The sequence below is a fragment of the Orycteropus afer genome, unplaced genomic scaffold (assembly GCF_000298275.1).
Source record: "Orycteropus afer afer isolate SDZICR_OR568_19922 unplaced genomic scaffold, OryAfe1.0 scaffold01077, whole genome shotgun sequence".
Classification (NCBI taxonomy): Eukaryota; Metazoa; Chordata; class Mammalia; order Tubulidentata; family Orycteropodidae; genus Orycteropus; species Orycteropus afer.
The window spans coordinates 177,187-197,838 of NW_006922664.1; the positions used below are offsets into that span (position 1 = coordinate 177,187).

At 40.1% G+C, this 20,652-nt stretch overlaps 1 protein-coding gene across 1 annotated transcript in view; it reads left to right on the top strand.

The window, feature by feature from the left end:
- Positions 1-20,017, top strand: part of RBBP7 (RB binding protein 7, chromatin remodeling factor) — a 25,292-nt gene extending 5,275 nt beyond the window's left edge. The window contains exons 3-12 of the mRNA XM_007958681.2: positions 2,163-2,308; positions 7,061-7,234; positions 8,238-8,353; positions 12,315-12,475; positions 13,423-13,549; positions 13,677-13,754; positions 14,225-14,301; positions 16,490-16,547; positions 19,069-19,179; positions 19,949-20,017. Coding sequence (XP_007956872.1) covers positions 2,163-2,308; positions 7,061-7,234; positions 8,238-8,353; positions 12,315-12,475; positions 13,423-13,549; positions 13,677-13,754; positions 14,225-14,301; positions 16,490-16,547; positions 19,069-19,179; positions 19,949-20,017 — 1,117 coding nt within the window. The remainder of the gene's footprint in view (positions 1-2,162; positions 2,309-7,060; positions 7,235-8,237; positions 8,354-12,314; positions 12,476-13,422; positions 13,550-13,676; positions 13,755-14,224; positions 14,302-16,489; positions 16,548-19,068; positions 19,180-19,948) is intronic.
- Positions 20,018-20,652: the final 635 nt, after the last annotated feature.

Consider the following 20,652-nt stretch of genomic DNA (forward strand, 5'->3'; position numbering starts at 1 on the left):
TCTGGGTAGCTGGCTATGACCAAGAAGTTACTACAACCTTGTCCCTTGTCAGCTCTACTATACACCCGGGGATTCTTACAGGTCATACAAATACACTTATAGGACCATTGTCTGCCAACCCTATAATACATGGTCTTGGGTACACTCCCCGCTTCATAGATATACCTATTAATTCAGCCTGTCCACCCATCTATCCACCCATATGTATACCCATGTTTGCCTTCACTGACACTGCAGTACTGTATGTGCAAAAGGGTTCATCTTTGTTGTCTGTACCTCCCATGTACCTCTCTCTGTCTTCCTCTTCCTCAATGTCACCATGTTGATCACTCACATTTGGTACATTGTCCTTCTCTTCACCCAAATCAATACTTTATCTCTACCCATCTAACAGTGTTCCTTCCCCTCCCACCCCCGGTAACCAACAAAGAAAATTTCCTCCCACAGATAAACCTTTCCTTGACTTGTACAATAACAGACTAATACAGTATTTGTCTTTCTATGATTGACTTATTTCACTGAGCATAATGTCCTCCAAGTTCATCCATGTTATGTTGACCCTTCACACCTTTTTTTAAATCACTGAATCTTTTGAACAGCTGAAATTTAGCAACTTTAAACAGTTAAATGTCCTAACTTATCTGGTATTGGGGCCCAGAGCCCCACTTCTCAGCCCCCCTCACTAACGTGAGACCATGGAGCACAGTTGAAAATTGCTATTGTAGGTAACATTGTTAATATGTTAGGATGCCAAATTTCTGCCCTGACCAAGGTGCCAGGAAGTCTTAGTAGGTTCTTCAGCTTCAACATGAGTTACCACAAAACCAGTTAAAAAAGCCCCATTGGTAAAATCTGAGAAAGAAATTTCATAAACTTTAAGCACCATAAACATAAGAGGTTTCCACATCATTTGTATTTAAAACCTACTTCTTAGATGAAGAAACTGAGGTCCACATGACTTAAGTAATTTCATATAACTCATTTTAGTTTGAGCCAGGATTTAAACCCAGTTTTTCTGACTCTCTTCATTTGACTGCCTTCCTTCCTCAGAGTGGCTAGTGGGTTTGAACCACTAACCTGGTTAGAAGTCAAATGCCTTAGGCACTATGCCACCAGAGCTCCAGAGTTTTTTATTCATCTGACTGCTAACCAGAAGGTTGGTGGTCAGTCCACCAGCCACTCCACAGAACAATGAGGCAATATACTTTTGTAAAGATTTACTACCTGGGAAACCCGTTAGGGGGGTCAATATGAGTTGGGATCGACTTGATGCCAGTGAGTTTGGTTTTGTATTCTTTCCATTCTACTTTGTCTCTTATTGGGCAATCAGAAACATCTAGTGTATTAAAATGGAAGTATAGGCAGAAGAAGGGGCCCTGGTGGCACAGTGGTTAAATACTTGTCTGCTAACTGGAAGGTCTGTGGTTCAAACCCACCAGCCTGCTCCATGGGAGAAAAGACCTGGGGATCTTTTCTCATAAAGATTACAGCTTAGGAAACGCTATGGGGCAGTTCCATACTCTCTTGTTGGGTCGCTGCGGATTGACTTGACAACATGGGCAGAAGAGATTTTAGATGTGAAGCCATGAGTATGGGGTTTGGTGAATGGACTCTTACATAGATGAATGTTTACTGAGTTGTGCCTAACTTACCCAGCAGAATAACTCTAGAAAACGTAGTGTTCACCCTGGTACTTTGAGGCAGAGGAGTGTGATTCTTTGAAGAAAGAAGCAAGCATGTTGTTGACTAGAGAGGTTCTTTACATTTGGCTATGTGGAAATCCTTACATTGGGAAATAGAGTGGGGAGCTGTGCATAGTTAATGCTCAGTAGAGAGTTTTTGAAGAAATTTTAGAACAACTGAACTTAATTTGATGAAACTCTGGTGGTGCAGTGGTTAAAGCATCTGGTTGCTAGCTCAGAAGATCTGCAGTTCAAATGCACCAGCCACTGAGCCCAAGAGAAAAATAAAGCAGTCTGCTTTCATAAGATTTACAGCCTTAGAAACCCTAAGGGACAGTTCTACTTTGTCCTACAGGGTCTCTAAGAGTTAGAATTGACTTACTGGCATTGGGTTTGGTTTTTTTGGTTTAGAACTTACTTTGTTAGGAACTGAAGATTTCTTATAGCATCAATATAACTTTTTTTTTTCCCCTTTAACAGACCGGAAGGGAAGGATTATGCTCTTCATTGGCTAGTGCTGGGGACCCACACATCTGATGAGCAGAATCATTTGGTGGTTGCTCGTGTACATATTCCAAATGATGATGCACAGTTTGATGCTTCCCACTGTGACAGTGAGAAGGGTGGTAGGTATATCGTATGTTCAAATATTGGTTGAAAGGAATATGCCTCTTGTAAATCATATGCTTCATTAAAGCTTTATTCTTAATACAGTCAAACACGTCATGAGATATGGTTCCTTAGTTTGGAGGTTTGGGGTCATGGTTTCATGGGCTATCCCAGTTAATTGGCCTAAAACATGTTTAGTGCTTCTGTTCTACCTCCTAGTCTGTTGTGTAGTGCCTGGGATCTTAAAAGCTTGCAAGTGGCTGTCCAAGGCACAATTTGTCTCTATTCACCTCAAGCAAAAGAAGAAGGGAGAGTCAGGAATAGGGAGAGGATATGGAATATTCGTGACTAATTGCCTCTTTTGCCATGAAACCAGAAGAACTGGGTGATGCCATTACTAAACATATTGATCAAAGATTCTGTAGAAGAATCTTGATCAAAAGGGGGAAAATACAGAACACAATTTCAAATTTTCATGGGCTCCAGACTTCTGGAGCCATGGAGGGTGGATGAACCTTTGAAACTATTGCCCTGAGATGATCTTTAAACCTTAAACCCTAAAACATTCCCTGAAGTCATCTTAAAACTATACTTTAGCTTAACTAGTGTAAAAAATAAAAGTCTGCCTTGAGCAATGTGTTTTTTTTTTTAAGAACTATCTATATGGGATCAGGTTGACAAGAGCAACTAGAAAGGTTAGATAGGAACTTTAGGTGGCAGTGAGAGAGGAACAACTTAAAAAAGGAGGGTGAGAATGGTTGTACAACTCAAAAGAATGTAATCAGTGTCACGAAGTGGTACATGGGGTACCCTGGTACTTTTGAATTGGTGCATATATTTGCAGTATATAGTCTCAACAAGCAAAATTAGGGGAAAAAACTTGATACTAGTGTCTTTTACCCTAGCAGGTTAACTTTACCCAGTATATAATTACAATCATCAATTTTTATAAAATTAATAATATGTAAGCATAAAAAAAACAGGAAGCATATATAGTGGTCCTTTGGAATCCGTAGGGGAATTGGTTCCAGGACACCTCCCCTCCACCAATATAAAAATCTGCTGTTGTTCAAATCTCTTATATAAAATGGTATAGTATTTGCATATAGTCTACCAACACATTTCTTCCTATATACTTTAAGTCATCTCTAACCTATAATACCCAATACAGTGTAAATGTTATGTAAAGCACTTTATGTTCCTTAGCCTTTGATGGACTGCTTTGACCACTTAATTGCTTAGCCCCCATATTTTTTTATTGGAACTGTGGATACAGAGGGCTGACTGTACACCAACCAGTTAATAGTGGGTTTTTTTTTTTTTTTTTTTTTTTTTTTTTTTTGGTTTTTTACCCTTTTCTTCTAATTAAAAAAAAAAGAGGAGAATGGGGTGGAAGGCAGTTGGTAGGGTTAATCATGGAACCTTTTTTCTTTTCTTCCTGCACTATCCTAAACTATCAAATACATAACCCCCCTGTTTTAATATTCCCATGACCACTCCAAGTGTGGTGGTTTCACTAGAAGACTCAGCAAACTATATAGCTAAAGTTAGTTATAACAAAGGACAGACAACAAAAGCAGCAGAAAAAAGATAGGCATCAGCAAGAATGGGGAGGTCTGGCACAGGCTAATGCTTCAGAGGATGTGTTTTCTCTCTGGCAGTGAACTATAGGTACACATGCAGAATATATTTGCCCAGGAAAAGCCATTTGAGCCTGAGAGTCTGAGGATTTCACAGAGTATGAGTAGGGAGGAAATGCTGGTTATGTTGGTATATCCTGCTGGCAACTAGCTGTGGCAAGTAAAACTCAGGACCCCAGTAATGAAACCAAGTGTACATCATCAGTCTTGATGTTTGTACAAAGTAGACCTGACAAACTGGTACAGCATGGTCCATTGCTCCAGATGTACACCACAAAATCATCAGTCCATCAGTGGCATAAAGAACATCCTGAGGTCCATGTTCCCAGGAGTTGGCCAGCAGTCAGTCATGGTCCCGGTGTCCTTCAAGGATGAGGGGCAGGTAACAGACCTCCTGTGTTAAATCTCTCCTCACATCTCCAAATGATTTAATAAATGTTAACATTTTCCAATATTTGCTTTAGGTTTTTTCTTACTAAAAATAAAGCTAAAGTTCTGCCAGCTACCCCCCATTCCTCCCTGCCTTCCTCTGCCTTCCACTGACCTGAAATTAATGTCTGTCATTTTCAATCGTTATTTTTACTACTTTAAGTAATAACGATACATGTTGGACAGCTTTCTTCATTCAGCATTGTTTTCCTGTATGTATACCTTGTAGATCCCTACCTCTTTCCTTTTTTTAACTCTTCTGTAGTATACCCTTGTAATTAAACCTGTTTATTCTTTTAACCAAGGGACACTTTCTCTCTGTGGTTTTTTGCTCAGTTCTACTAGAATTGCTCAGTTGTATCTTGTATTCATTGTCAACTTAAAATAATATGAAACTGTTTTCAAACATGATTTAGCCAGTTCACCACTCCCACAAATTCCATTCCATTCCCCTGTAGCCTTGCTGATATTTGGGACTTGTGTCAGCCTTATTAATATAATGTAAATATTGTAATTAGATTTTAAATGGCTTTAGTCTTGAAACACGTACTTACTGGACTTTTAGGTTAGTATCTGTGTATAATATACGAATAGATCAAATTATCAAAGTTACACATCCAATGTATATTGCATTCTAACAAGTGACCAAAATAATTCAGTTACCACCTTTCATTTTCACTTTTAGTATTTTTAAATGAGTACAACTGCAGTCATTTAGGAGCTCTGGGGGTGCAGTGGTTAAAGCATTCAGCTGCGAAGCAAAAGTTGGGCAGTTTAAACCCACCAGTTCTGTGGGAGAAAGATGAGGCAGTCTGCTTCTGTAAAGATTTACAGCCTTGGAAACTCTATGGGCGCAGTTCTGCTCCGTCGTATAGGATCATTATGTCAGAACTGACCCGACAGCAGTTGGGTTGATTACAATCACTAACATAGTGATTTTCCACTTTTTATTTTACCAAGTTTGAGAATATAAAGCCCTGAGTTCAAACCGAGTCTTAGCAGGAAGCCCAAGTTTTTAAAAAGGAGCGCTGTACAGGTTGTTTAAGCTAAAGGAATTGGGAAACTTGAGTATCTTTGTAGCCAAAGTGTTAGAACTGCTGGAGTCCATGGGGTTGGGATAGTGAAAGTAAAGGGCAGGTAGGTTTGGGGCAGAGTCTCAGAGGAGGTAGGAGGTGATAAGATCAAGAGGGTGGTCTTACAAAGGCTAAGGGCACTTCATGGACATGATGGCGAAGGAGAGTACTGGGACAGAAGTGGGGGTTTGCAAGTGGCCTGAGAGTAGTGGGAAGAGATGTGATTTTCCACCACATTCAAATGATGAGCTCTCCTTGCCATAGAGAAGCATGGCTAGATGCCTGGGTCTAGGCATGAGAGCCGTGGGCATTAAGCATTCCCACATAGCAAGAGCTGGCTGGAACTGAGGAGTGACTACTCTTTCTAGTATGTTTTTCTCCAGGCCCCAGCCAGTCTATTTTATTTGGTACCTGCATGGCTCCATTAGGCTTTTAAGTTAGTGATCCCTGACGTGAGACATGGTGAGCTAAATAAAACCTCCAAGGAAGATGCCGTTTAGATCAGGAAGAAATAATCTGAAAACTCATTACTTTTTACCTGTAAGCAGTTATTTCAAGTTCTTATCTATGAGCAAAAACACTATCTTTTCCACTCCTATTTCAGACTATAGTCTTAGTTACAGACCAGAAGGTAGGGTTTGACTCCCTTGTTTTAGCTGTGGCAGTCCACTAGCAATTGAACCAGATATACTATGAGAACCAACATATGAGCATATATACTGTGTTGGGGTTGGGTGTGAGTGCGGATTTCTGATTTGAGGATGTTTTTTACTTTTAGACTCAAGGAATGTTCTTACTGTTGGTGGTGGCATGTTTTAGTGAAACCTCAAAGAAAGATGCTAATACAGTGCAGCTTTCAAATGAGTTACATTTGATCTAAAATGCCATTGGTGTGTTTATTGTGTGGTTATTTGAAATTTTACTAAATCAATAAATCGCCCTTAAAGCAGAACAGAATTGTTTTATATCCAAAGTAGAACCAATTGACATGCATAAAATAGCTAGAAGTATTTTCCAATAAAAATGGGCTTCGAAAATAAATTATCTCCTAGTGGCAAGTGAAGGAGCTCTGGTAGGGTAGAGGTTAAACCATTCAGCAGCTAACCAAAAAGTCAGTGATTGGAACTCACCAGCTGCTGTGCAGGAGAAAGATGAGACAGTCTGCTTCTATAACGATTTACAGTCTTGGAAACCCTGTGGGGCAGTTCTACCCTGTCCTGTAGGGTCGCCATCAGTCAAAGTCAACTTGATGGCAATAGGTTTGGTGTTTTTGATTTAGCAACCAAGTGGACCTATATTTTTGCGTTTCCTCTATTTCAGTTGGTATTGCATGCCAAAGCCAAAAACCAAACTCACTTCCATTGAGTTGATTTAGACTCACAGCAACCCCTCCTTGGGTTTCTGAGGTGGTATCACTACAGAAGTAGATTGCCCAGCCTTCCTTCTGAGGAGTGGCTGGCGGGTTTGAACTGCCAGCCTTCTGGGTAGCAGTCAAATGCCTTAGGCACTTCGCTACCACAGCTCCTTATTATATTCCATCAGGGTAAAATTTGTTATGTTGATTAAATTACTTGACTTGTGAATTTTAAACCTAAGTACATGTGTTGATTTCTTCTTCTCATGTTAGAATTTGGCGGCTTTGGTTCTGTAACAGGAAAAATTGAATGTGAAATTAAAATTAACCATGAAGGAGAAGTGAACCGTGCTCGCTACATGCCGCAGAATCCTCACATTATTGCTACAAAAACTCCATCTTCTGACGTGTTGGTTTTTGACTATACAAAGCACCCTGCTAAACCAGGTACATGGTGGTAAAGTCATGCCACTACTAGAGCTGTTTCTTGATTCAGAAGAATAATTATAAGGCCAAAGTTGTATGCTCTGTAATTTTTGAAGTTTTAAAATCGTGTTGGTGATCCTCAGGTTCACTAAGGACTTAATAGCAGGTTATCCCACAGCTAAGGTATATTACAACAAAGGATACAGAGCAGAAGCAGCAAGAAAAACACATCAGCCAAGGTCCAGAGTGATAAGGCCTACACTTCTGAGTCCTGCCCTCTCTGGGGCCACATAGGACATGTTTTCTCTCTAGCAGTGAACTACAGGGACATGTGCTGAATGTCTCTATCCAGAGAAACCAGTTGAAGTCTCAGGATCTGGGGTTTTATGGAAGTCTGGCCACAAAAGCATAAACTGCTAGGTGACCAGCCATAGTAAGTGATACTCAGGACCCAACAGTGAAATCAGGGACTTCATTAATCTTGCCAAACAGTCCTGATAAGTTTTGACAAGCTGCTACAGCATGCCCCATTGCTCTGGGCATACACAGCTTCATCAGACAGAGTCATAACGTTCTGAAGGGCCACTTTTCCCTGGGGTTAGCTAAGGTTGCGGGCTACCCTGGAGATATGTAAGGGCTGAACAACCAGATTTGCTGTGTTAACTTTTTCCTCCAAAAATATTTCCAAAAATTGACTATATGGGGGTGCCACCACCCACATTTGTAGCATAGCGATAGTTTACAGTATTTCTATTTTGGAGATAGTATTAGATTTTCCAAAGAAACCAGTCTTAAATGTTGTAATGGTTATGAGACCTGGTTTGCACTGAATATTTAAAATGTAGCACAGAGAATTGGTTTTCAAAGCACTTGTGGGTCAGACCAAGTCCTGCGTACAGTACTTTACCCAGCATTACACTGCTTGCTGGTATGGCTCACTAATGAAGGAGGAAGAATTTGCTCTCACTTGCTTGTAATAAACAGATAATGACTTAATATTCAGTGTTTCTTTTGTTTTCCTTAGACCCAAGTGGAGAATGTAATCCTGATCTTCGCTTAAGAGGCCATCAAAAGGAAGGCTACGGTCTTTCCTGGAATTCTAATTTGAGTGGACATCTCCTCAGTGCATCTGACGACCATGTGAGAAATGTGTTCTTTTTAAATCTACTCATATAGTGAGAGTTAAAGGGAATGTCATGGAGAGTTCTGTGCAGTGGAGAACGATGTAGATGGAAGGTTTTCTAAGATATTGCTGCTGATTGTGAGAATATTTTCATAGGATTTGAAACAGTGGTTTTCAGAACAGCCCACTGGAGCCTTAGGATTCCATAGAGCTCTTTTGAAGCAGCGTTAGAGTGGAGGCAGCGTGGGCCCAAGGGATCTCACTATTTAAAAGAGGACCTTGAGGTTCTTACCATAATGGAAAGTCTGTGGTGTGTTTGTTGGGTCAGAGTATTTTTTAAGTGTGTGTGTGTTTCAGTGTAGAATTCGGTAGTTCTAATATATTCAAAAAGTTAAACAACCATCATCACTGTCTGATTCTAGAACATGTCTAATGGGTGTTTCAAAAAGGAACCCTGTGCCATTAGCACTTCCTAATTTCCCCCTCCCCACAAACCCTGAGAACCACTAACCTACTTTTGTCTTTATAGATTTGCCAAGTCTGGGTATTTCATATAAATGAGGCCATTTCTGTCTGGAGTCTTTAATTTAGCCTAATGTTTTCAAGGCTCATGTTATAGTGTATATCAGTACTTTGTTCCTTTTTATAGCTGAATAATATTCTCTTTTATGGATATATACCACATTTTGTTTATCTATTCTTCAATTGATGGACATTGGGTTCCTACTTTTTAGCTATTGTGAATGGTGGTTTCCACTTTTTGGCTTTTGTGTTGCTATGAACATTTATGTACAAGTTTTTGTGTGGACATATATTTTCCTTTCTCTTGGATGTATACCTAACTGTCGAATTACTGGATCATTTGGTAACTCTTTAACTTTTTGACAAACTGCCAGACTGTTTTTCCACAATAGCTAAATCATTTTGGGTTCCCATTAGCAGTTGATGATTCCAGTTTTTCCACATGTCACCAATGCTTGTTACTATCCGTCTTTATGATTGTAGCCATCCTAATGTATGTGAAGTGGTACTCGTTACTGTTTTTATTTGAATTTCTCCTATGACTAATGACATTGAACATCTTTTCATGTGCCTATTGGCCATTTTATCTTCTTTAGAAAAATGCCTGTTCACATCCGTTGTCCATTTTTGAATTGGGTTATTTTGTCTTTTTACTGAGTTTTGATCTTTCTATATTTTGGATATAACTCCTTTAACAGATACATAATTTGCAAACATTTTCTCCCATTCTGTGGGTTGTGTTTTTAGCTTCTGGATGGTGTAGTTTGAAACTCAAAAGTTTGAAGCTCAAAAGTTGAGGAAATTCAATTTTTCTCTTTTGTTGATTGTGCTTTTGTTACCCTATCCAAGAAAAAATTGCTTGATACAAGGTCATGAAGAATTTTTTTGTAAATTTTACATTTAGGTCTGTCTTTTTATCTTTTTATTTTAAAATAATTTCAAAAATATAGAAAAATTACAGGGATAGCCCAAAGAAGGTCCTTGTATACCCTTCACCAAAAAGGTCTTTGGCCTATTTTGGGTTAATTTTGGTTTATGGTGTGAGGTAGGGGGTCCCAGCACCATTTGTTATAAAGACTATTCTTTGCCTTCATTGAATTCCTCATTGTCTTAATACACAAAGTGTTTTAACAGTTGAAAGTACCAATTGAATGTCAAGTGACATTATTAGTTATTGTAGATTGATGTTCATAGCATTCTAACCACTAACAGCCCATCTCTCATGGATAACATACTTTTAAGCACAAAATTTGATATGATTCCAACAAAAACAGACAGTAAACTCCTGGGGCTTTGGAAGATAATATATAGCTTGGTCCCAGTTGGCAATTTATGTCAGTTTCATGAGCACAAGTTCCTTGCCTTCTTCATTAGGTCTGTACACCCAGTGCCTGGAACAGGGTCTGTCACGTAACAGACTTTTTCTATATTTTTGTTGATTATAATTTTTGTAAAATTGTTGGAAATACTGAAAATATATGGTTGTACCTAGTCAAGGCAATCAAAATTTAAAAAAAGTTGTAAGCAACCAAAATTGATTCTGGCTGATATATCCAGAAAAGGAATTATGGGAAACAGCATTGGTAGAGTAGCTCACAGCTAGCCTTGCTGGGATGGCTGAAGAACTAGGCCTAGGAAACTGCCTAGAAAAAGAAAAGAGGCCAGAACATGACCCAGCTCATGCTGAACAAGAGTGAGGTCATCACACCACAGCTCTTCCCTGTTGCTGTTCACAGTTCAAGGCCTGCTTGAACCAGTGGAGCCCCCGTGCTCATTCTCTATGAGGCTCTGAAAGGGAGGCAGAGACATAGAGTATAAGGATGCTTTCCCTCTGCTTTCCTCCAATTGTGCATGATGGAGCTTCCCAATAAGGGTGGGGTGACAGTGAGTAGCCTAATGACTGGTACCTTTGGAAGACACCAGGCCGGGAATGGCTAGTAATAATGGCTGATGCTTCCTCAGGGCTCTCCAGGTGACAGGCTTCAGGCTAATCCTCCTAGTATCTTCCCAAGGAGTGGGGCAGGGGAGAAACAAGAGCAGCTCCACACATTCTTTTCTTCCAAAAAAAAAAAAATTTTTTTTTTAATTTAACTTATTCCTACACAGTCTTTTCTCTTCAGCAGGTGTAAATCGTATATTTGAGTGTGTAAGTCACAACAGAGAGAAGGAGTCATAGTGGTGTACTGGTTAAGTGCTTGGCTGCTAACCGAAATGTCAGCAATTCAAACCTATGGGTGGCTCCACAGAAGAAAAAATCTGCTCCTGGAAGGATTGTTGTCGGGGGCCCTCGAGGTGATTCCAACTCTCAGTGACCCTATAGGACAGAGCAGGAGTGCCACATAGGGTTTCCTAGCCTACAGTCTATGAAAGCAGCGCACCAGGTCTTTTCTCCTACAGAGCTCTTTGGGGGTTCCAACCAGCAACCTTTTGGTTAGCGGCCGAGTGCTTAACCATTGCACCACCAGGGCTCCTGTTCTGTAAAGATTGACAGCCTAGGAGACCCTATAAGACAGTTCTACTTTGTCCTGTAGGGTTACTGTGAGCTGGAATCGGCTTGACAGCATATGGTATAAAATTGTTTTTTGTTACTGGGAAGTTGCTTTCTTACAGAAACCCCCTCAGATAAGATAATAATTTTAAAGAGATGGCACTCATACCTATATCAGTGGAATTTATAATTAATGCTAATGTTCTTTAATGGTTGTTAAACCATTGGATGAAAATCACTACCTTCTAGCTTGATCCCTTTTTCCATAAAAACTTCAGACTCTTAACTTCTGTCATGGGATGCCAAGAGAATGTGGAAGCCCTGGGATCTCACGGCCTGTGGACACAGACCCCTGGCCTCCCTGGGACTTGGCTGCCATTTCCAGGAGCCTGCTATAGGGCTCTGTAGGCCAAAAGATCTGGCCTCTCCAGGCCACCTAGGAAGTTCTGGGCCAGGGTCATTCAGCTTTCTCCTGATGTCTGTAGTGGTTTCTGCCTGGAAGTGAGAGACTTGCCCAAATGGCATTTTCTCTTTAGGGGGCACCTTTTCATTTTCATCGTTCCAATTCCCATTCTTCCTGACCCAGTGTGAGTTTTTAAGGTTGTGTGTTTGTGTTCACTAGATACCAAGCACCTGGCTATTGGTGCAGTGTGGTGTTTTTAGATAGATTTTGGATACTTGGCTGTCTGCATGTGTAGGCACTACAGCCTGATTGTCTCTGCCAGGTCATTGGTCCCCATGCCCCATTACAGTACAGTCTCCTTGCCCCCTGCACTGCAGGCCTGATGTCTCCGTTCTGTTCCTGAAGTTTTGCTTCAGTTTATTATATTGTCCCTCGTGGTTGTTTCTAACTTTAATATAATTAATAATGTTTTGTTTTTGACAAAGATGTTTTAAATAAGATGTTAGTATTTTAAATTGACTCTGTTACAGCTTTTGTTCTTTTTATTTTCCCCCCTCTCCTTCAGACTGTCTGCTTATGGGATATCAACGCAGGACCAAAGGAAGGCAAAATTGTAGATGCGAAAGCAATCTTCACTGGCCACTCAGCTGTCGTGGAAGATGTAGCCTGGCATCTGCTCCATGAGTCCTTGTTTGGATCTGTTGCTGATGATCAGAAACTTATGATGTAAGGTGGAAAGCTTAGCGGGGAGTTACACGGGTGACCTGAGTGACCGTCACTGCTGTGGTATTATGGACTCTGATTTGAGTTATTTTTAAGTTATGTCATGGATTTTTTTGGAAAAAGAACAGGGAACAGTTTTAAGTGAGGTCAACTGCACAGATGTATGTAAGGGCTTTTTGACAGAAGAGTCACTGCTACATGAACCAATGCAAATCAAACCAAATTGCTGCCATCAAGTCGATTCTGAGGCATAGCGACCCCCTATAGGTTTCCAAGGCAGTAAATCTTTATGGAAGTAGATTACCTAGTCTTGCTTCTGTGGAGTGATTGGTGGGTTTGAACCACCACCCTTCTAGTTAGCAGACAGATGGCCTTAGGGACTGTGCTACCAGAGCTCCTTATGAACAACTGCAGTTTCTAATTTTAAAAAACAAAACAGATGGGTGAATGTGAAGAAACATCTCTGGTCTTGGCAGATATCAAAGTTGGGGTTGGGTTGACTTTAGTTGGCGCTAAGGGAGAGAGCAGTGATTCAAACAGGACAGACTGTACACTGCATTCAACTTTTTTAACCTTGTAAAGAAAACATTTGAGGCCCAAGTGGCAAAGTATTGTAATTTGACAAGACTAGGATGTAGGTATCAAATTGTTTCATTATTCTCTAGGAGTCTCTGCTTTGTGCTCAAAATGGTTCATACTTAAAATTGAGGACTCTCAAAAGCAAGAAGCCAGCAATAACAGCCTTAGTTTGTTTGAGGTTTAAAATGTATCATTTTGATGGTGGAGGAGTACTGATTTTTCTTTACCCCTCTTGTTTGGCCTCTTTATCGAGGGTGCTTATGCGGATGTGGGAGGACACGTTGCTGTACTGGAGAAGAGCAACAGTGTGGAATGGGCTAGCAAGACGTATTTTTCCTTGTATATGCCAGCTTTGTATCTTTGTGTTTTAGATGGGACACCAGGTCCAACACCACCTCCAAGCCAAGCCACCTGGTGGATGCTCACACAGCTGAGGTCAACTGTCTGTCATTCAATCCGTACAGTGAATTCATTCTAGCAACAGGATCTGCAGATAAGGTTTCTTAAGTTTTTGGAAATATGGTGTTTACAAGCCCAGGTGTCTTGGGCTTTACTTACATTGTTTCATATTATCTTAGGTAAAGTACTAGAAATGAATTCATTTCGATTTGTTATTTTTCTCCAGACTGTAGCTTTATGGGATCTGCGTAATCTAAAATTAAAACTCCATACCTTCGAGTCGCATAAAGATGAGATTTTTCAGGTATGTTACAAACTAGTGGAGATTTTCAGGAGGCTAGTTCTCAAGCAGAAGAAAAAGGTCTTGCAAAATAGGATCAGTTTAGGAAGCAAAGTCTAAGGACCCTTGGGTTGAGGCATGCCGACTTAGTGGACCCACAGGGGGAGAATGTCTGCCTTGTACAGGTTTAACTCAGAGATTGGCTTACATTAAGCTAGACCTCAACTGAGAAACTTCACTGCTTCTCTGATGGTTACGGGCTGAGTAAGTTCATTGGGACCCCTCCTGAGGGCTGTGATGGGTATGATGTTCACAGCAGCAGGCCCAGGAGATGGACCCTTTCCAGAGCACCTGAAAGGCTAGGACAGCGGGGTGAGGGCTGTGGCTGGGAGAGGATACAGAACACAGGATGGGAAAAGCCACTGATTAGTGTAGTATCCACAAAGCAGGAATGCGTGATTTCTTAAATACATTTTCAAAATACGTATTGCTAGGTCCACTGGTCTCCACATAATGAAACCATTCTGGCTTCAAGTGGTACTGATCGCCGCCTCAATGTGTGGGACTTAAGGTAACTCTGAGTCTGTTGACGAGTTTATATGAATATATTAACATGACAGATTATGTAATAGTTTCTAAGCAAGAAGGAATAATTTATTAATCTAATAAACCTGATATTAAAGTAATTGCTAAGTACTTTGAAGAGTCTTTGCTCCATAAAATAGAGGTGAATCAGTGAGTTGAAAAATGAAGCATAAAATGCATTTTTGTGATGTGAGCTTTGTTTTCTAATATTAAGACAGGAAGTTGTATGTGTGCATGTTACCATCCAAATAATTGTATTTGAAGCATGTTGCAGTAAAAGGTATCCATATGTTAGCCGTCTCCTGGGTGTCCAATGGCAAGGTTATTCTTAGTCATAGTTTTTGTACTGTAAAACCTGTGAGAGCTGGAACATGACAGGACTGACTAGTTTTTCCAGGTCTCACAAGTTTTCTGTCATTCATTGTAGTAGAGAATATTTTTGTTTTCCTTCTCTGACAGGGTTCCACCTCACACAGGTTTTACTCGCTTGCTCATTTATTCAGCAGGTGTGCACTCCTGCTGTGGGTTGTATAATGGCTGGGGGGTAGGGTAGTCTTTGAACCAGACAAGCACAGCCAACACTGTAAGAGACCTTATGTTCTTCTAGGGGCTTATTCTATAGATTTCTCCCAATTCTTCGTGTCCCATGACTTAGGAGTTGACATCCTGAGAATCCCAGATAGCTTTTCTTTTTTTTTTTTTTTTTTGTCTGGGCTTCAGAGCCAATACTAAAGTTGCTCAGTATTATTCAGATCATAAAATAGCATCATCTTAAGGTTAAATCAAAAACTTATCAAAAACCCCCAATTTCCCACTGTTACTAAGTTTTGCTTTGAAGTAGACTATATTTAGTATATGTTGTTGTTGCTATGTGCCATCCAATCAGACCCAACTCATAGCGACACCTCCTTGGGTTTCCGAGGCAGTATCACTACGGAAGTAGATTGCCCAACCTTCCTTCTGAGCAGTGGCTTGGTGGGTTTGAACTGCCAGAATTTAATATACAACTTCAAATTTTAAGAGATCTTGACAGCAGACCCATCCTTCACTATCTGGGACAGAGACCGTGATGGATGAAATGCTAGTATAAGCGTACTGAACTGAAACTGTTTGGGCTTCTTACAGAACAGTCTCTGGCCCTTACAGACATGTTCAGAAATACGGAAAATCTGTAAGAAGATATCTGAGTATATTTGCCTCCATTTTATTTAGAAAGATTTTAGTTGTGAAAAAAACATGTAGTTGTCATATGAGGGGTGGAGCAAGATTTGGAAGTGTCTCATGCCCTACCAACTGTATTGCCCATAAATGTGCCAATAATACATTTACAGGCATTGTGTAATTCCTTCTTACAATTCATTTGTGGCTTGCTATTACTAAAATCATATTAGATAAAACTAAGGATGAACGGTCATCATTAGCAATTTACTCATGACGGAAGGAGGAGAAACTTTTGTAGAAATCCCATGTTTGGATTTCTTTGATTAACTTTATGGGAAGGGAAAGACATATCATTTGGAAGCTGTATGTTTTGGCTGCTTTTCTAGCAGTTATTACTAACAGTGTTCAGCTTTGGGCTGGATAAAAGATAGGGCTGCTATTACTGTGTAATTTTGCTTAAGTGTGATAACACTTTAGGCTACTGGCAAATTCTATAAACTGAAGTTTTCCAGAGATGAACAGCTGAAAACCTTTGCTTGGCTTCTATGGTCCATAATGACAGTTGCATGTTGCCGTATCTTCAGACAGATGTATGGTACTGGCTGCAGGATCACCTCACTGCTCAGATGAGCAAGACTTGGATTACGACTGAAGTGTAGGGGAGGCGAATCAAGTCTCATTGAGACCTGTTATATTTCATCTTTTAATTCTAAGGCCGTAAACAGAGCAGTTAAAGTAGTTTTAAGTTAATGTTCATTAACATATTTCTCACCCTGCTGCTTGAGTTATAAGCAAGTCTTACCCCATTTCTCGAAAGTAACATTCTACCCTTCTACCAAAAATGCTATAAAAACCCAACTTGATATGAGTGTGGAAATAAGTTGTTTTTTCGGTTGAATGTGGGCATTTATGTTTGTGCATGTTTTAAGATACACTTTGAGATGATACTGGCTTTTCATATATTCACACTACAAGAATGTTGGTAACGAAAGCATTGTGTTCTTCCTTAATAGTAAAATTGGAGAAGAACAGTCAGCAGAAGATGCAGAAGATGGGCCCCCCGAACTCCTGGTATGTGGGAACTTTCTTAACACAAATGAAAGGTCATCTGCAGATTGGACTCTTTGCAATGGGTCCTTTTATCTCGAACGAGTTAACTTCAACTTGGTAGCTCTTTTTATTATTTTTAAAATGTATTTTTTGTTGTTGAGAATATACACAGCAGAACATCAAGTTCTAGCTCTTGAAGATGACTTCAAAGTGGAAGCCTTGAAGGTTATCGTGAGTGTTTTAACATTTATTGGAAATACAGGCAGTCCTTGGTTATGAATGAGAACAAGATCTGTTCCTAAGTGTGTCTTTAAGTGAGTCTTTAAGTCAAATTTGTAGGTAAGTCAGAACAGTTGTATACGTATCGTTCTTATTTAGCCTAACTTTAATGCTAGAGGCGGCTGTGGAAGCCTTTCTCATGATTTCAAAGGTCCACGTGCAGGTCAACAAGTGAAGGGGACTGTGATCAAGAATTTGTCACCAAGTAGGGGTTGATTCAGTCCTTTCAAAGTGAGGACAAATTTACTTAACATTCAAGGGCAAGTATGAATTGTCCTATAAGTCCAGATGTCAGTAACCAGGGACTGCCCATGTAGTAAATTAGAGCCTGGTAGCTTTTCAAAAATGTTCCACTTAAGAGTAGTTTGACATCCTGTAAAATGGTAGTCATTTTTCACTGATACCAACTAATATTTCTGAAGTTTTTTTTTTTTGCAGAGTAGGGGAGCATATTGATAGTCAGTCAACAATACTTAACACTTTCTGGAAGTGTGGATATTCTTAATGATGACGATTTTTAAGTTTCCTACCCAGAAAATGAATGATTTCATCAATCTGGTTGATAGCAGTCATGCCCACCATCTCCCAACTGTTTCTACTTCAATCGTGCCATGTGTCATTCCCTCCCCCACTGATAAGTGTCCATTCTCATCCTTCTGTTTCTCAGAGGCCTTCAGGGCCCACTTGGCAGTCAATTTTCTAAAAGCTTTGCCAGCCTTGGCAAAGGCTTCCTTGTCCTTGCTCTAAATTCAACACTTGTCTCACCCATCATTTAGCGAGTAATCAGTTACTGCGCTGTCGTGTGTGTTTTCTTTAGCTCGTGGCCTTTATTTCATTGGTTGTGCGCTAGTGCTTTGTCCACCAGTTTTGGAAAAGGTAAAGGCAGCCCTTGAGTGTAAGCCGAAGTGTTACTTGCCTGCTGAAAGAAACCTGGTTTCTCAACAAGCTCCTGCCCTGTACAGAGGGCAGCATCTAGGTGTTGTATTCTGTGATGGGTGACTCATTCTTTAAAACTTGTATGTGAAACAGGTTTCATAGTTTTTAAGTCTTTTCTAGATAAGGTGTTGCTACCACTATTTTCCCCCACCTGTTTGCATTTATTTTACTTATTTAAGTAACAGCTATACTGTGATTAATTCAATTACCATACAGTTCACCTACTTACAGTTTACAGTTCAACAGTTTTTACTAATTGAGAGTATGCATCCATCATCAGAAATTAATTTCAGTCACCTCAAAAGGACCCCCCCCCCCAGTACCTTTACCATCAGCCCCAGTCCTCCTCTTGCCCGAGCCTTAGATTTGCCTCTCCGGACCTTTCATGAAACAGAATGATATGTGGTCCTTGGTGAGTGACGTCTTTGATTGACCATGTTTTCAAGGTTGCCAGCTATTTTTTGCTATTACAGGCAGAGGAGAATATTACTTTGTATACTGTGGGCTCTGCAACTGTGTTCTTAATAAAACTCACTAGGATTTTGACTTTTTTCCCTGAAATCAAGGGATATTTAAATGTTGTAAACTGGAGACTGACTATAATTTTAATGTAATGATATCTTGTCTTCATGGCTCCATTTCTGAATACATTCCAAGCCAGTGGGCATAACCTTTTTTTCACTTGTGTACCCCCTTAATGGTATTATGAGAAACTGTTTGCCCATGTCATGTTCTCGAGCTGATAAAGTTTATTAGATAAAATCGTTACATTGCACATAAAAGTAGACGAAAGACAGAGACTCCATTCTCAAGACTGAAATCAGACCCTGTCACAAGTGTGACTTCCCAGCTTCAAAGCATGCGTTAATATGTCCTTGTGACAACTGTTTGGAACCTTCATCCTGGAGTAAACAAATCACATCTTCCCACGGGGTAGTCTCCTGCATGAAGGACCTCTGCCCTCCGTCAGCACTAATCAGTTGCACTTTCATGGCCTTGCCCTCCTAGGGGCTCTCTGGAGCTCTGCTTGGGGAGCCCCAAGGGCTTTCTCCCCCACAGCCAGTGTACCTTGACCGATTCAGGGTGGGCGACTGAAAGTGGGTAGGGAAATACCTTTGTTTTGGTAAAGCAGAATGGGGTCCTCGGAATGGGGTTTATGATAGTATCAGGAGAGCCCTCGGGTAGGAATATATGACTCCAGAGGTGTGTTACTGTAAACACTTGCACCTGTTAATTAGATGATAACGAGTTAAATCATTAATGAGTGTTTCAGATTTAACCTGAGCACCTAGGAAACGAAGGTGCTTTTCTTTTTTCTTATTAACAGTTTATTCATGGAGGACACACTGCCAAGATATCAGATTTTAGTTGGAACCCCAATGAGCCTTGGGTTATTTGCTCAGTGTCTGAAGATAACATCATGCAAATATGGCAGATGGTGAGCTAAGTATTTTTTTTTAACCTGGAAAGGAGAAATTTATCAATGATATAATATAGAAGTTTTTAAAATACTTGTGTATTTGTGGCCCAAGTATGTAGAAAAAGGAGATAGTGTAAACCTTTTTAGCAACACAATCTTTAGTTCATTTCTAGGTCTTATCTACCATTTCTGTCACCTGCAGGTGGGGAGACATGTCTACAGTCTGTCTGTATAAACACACAAATGTAGATGCAGCTTCTGCTCCAGTGTTTGTGGCTGGTGCAGTATGCATCAAGTAGTGTCTGTACTGTGTCATTGTCATGAAGGGTGCCCCCAGAAAAGGTCAAGGCAGTGAAATGACACTGAGTTCTGATGATGAACCCTAAGTACTTGACCTTTTGAAGGTCTTTAGTTCCTAGCCAAGCCTTTCAACAACATCAATCCTGTCATTCTTCTGAATGGTGCTTGAAAATGCTTTTGGAAAACGGTATGAACAATAATTGGAAGAAAAAAATAAGTTGGGTGTGAGTATCTTAGGTCTATGTGGAAGTGTATATGATTGCAAATCATTTTTAAAGAATACTGGCCTACGTTAAATTATTGATGGGGGTTTTTTGGGGAGAGATGTTGGGAACCAACAAAATAAAACTGGTAAATCACCCTAAAAACGTGTCATTTCTAATATTGAAATACATTAATCAGAGTCTTAAAACTTGGTCAATTTGTCCATGCTATTTTTGGATACTCTTTATAAAAACCTACAAATTTATTTGGTTGTTATCTCCAGGCTGAAAATATTTACAATGATGAAGAGTCAGATGTCACAGCATCGGAACTGGAGGGGCAAGGATCATAAACCCAAAGCAAGAGAATTTCCTGTTGAATCCTCCATGAATGCTTGCCGTATTGAGCGCCAAAAAAGGCATTGTATAGTAGGCAACCTGAGTGGTGGCATGGCATTCTTTACCCGATTCTAGCACTTTCAAGTGAGCTATTGCGTACTGTATCATATCGTAGCTGTTAGGAAAGAATGGAATGTTGTCTAAGAGCAAGCCTAACCTTCGTTTTAAAATCCAACTTGCAGGGTCCTGCCTTTGATTCCACTGTTCCAAGTGTTCGTTTTCTCAAACTAAATGCTTGCTGTTCCCAAATATGCAAGAATAACTTTTACACTTTCTCCCTCCAACACTTCTTGATTGGCTTTGCAAAAATAAAGTTTTAAAATAAATTTTGTTTTGTTCTTTAAGGAGCATGTGACCTAACTGTATGTGTGTATATCCCCCTTCTTAAGTAGAAATGGGTAAGATTTGACTTTATCTCCAATGTCCTCTTTACCTCATTTTATATGAGGAAGCTATTATGGTACATATTGCGTTTATCATCTTTGTTTCTAGGGCACATGACAGTATCCTTAAGCCCAAATTGGGGGTGCAGGGGCCTGTTGGTCTGTTGACAGTCACAAACCTGCAGCTACTTTCACACTTGCTTTAT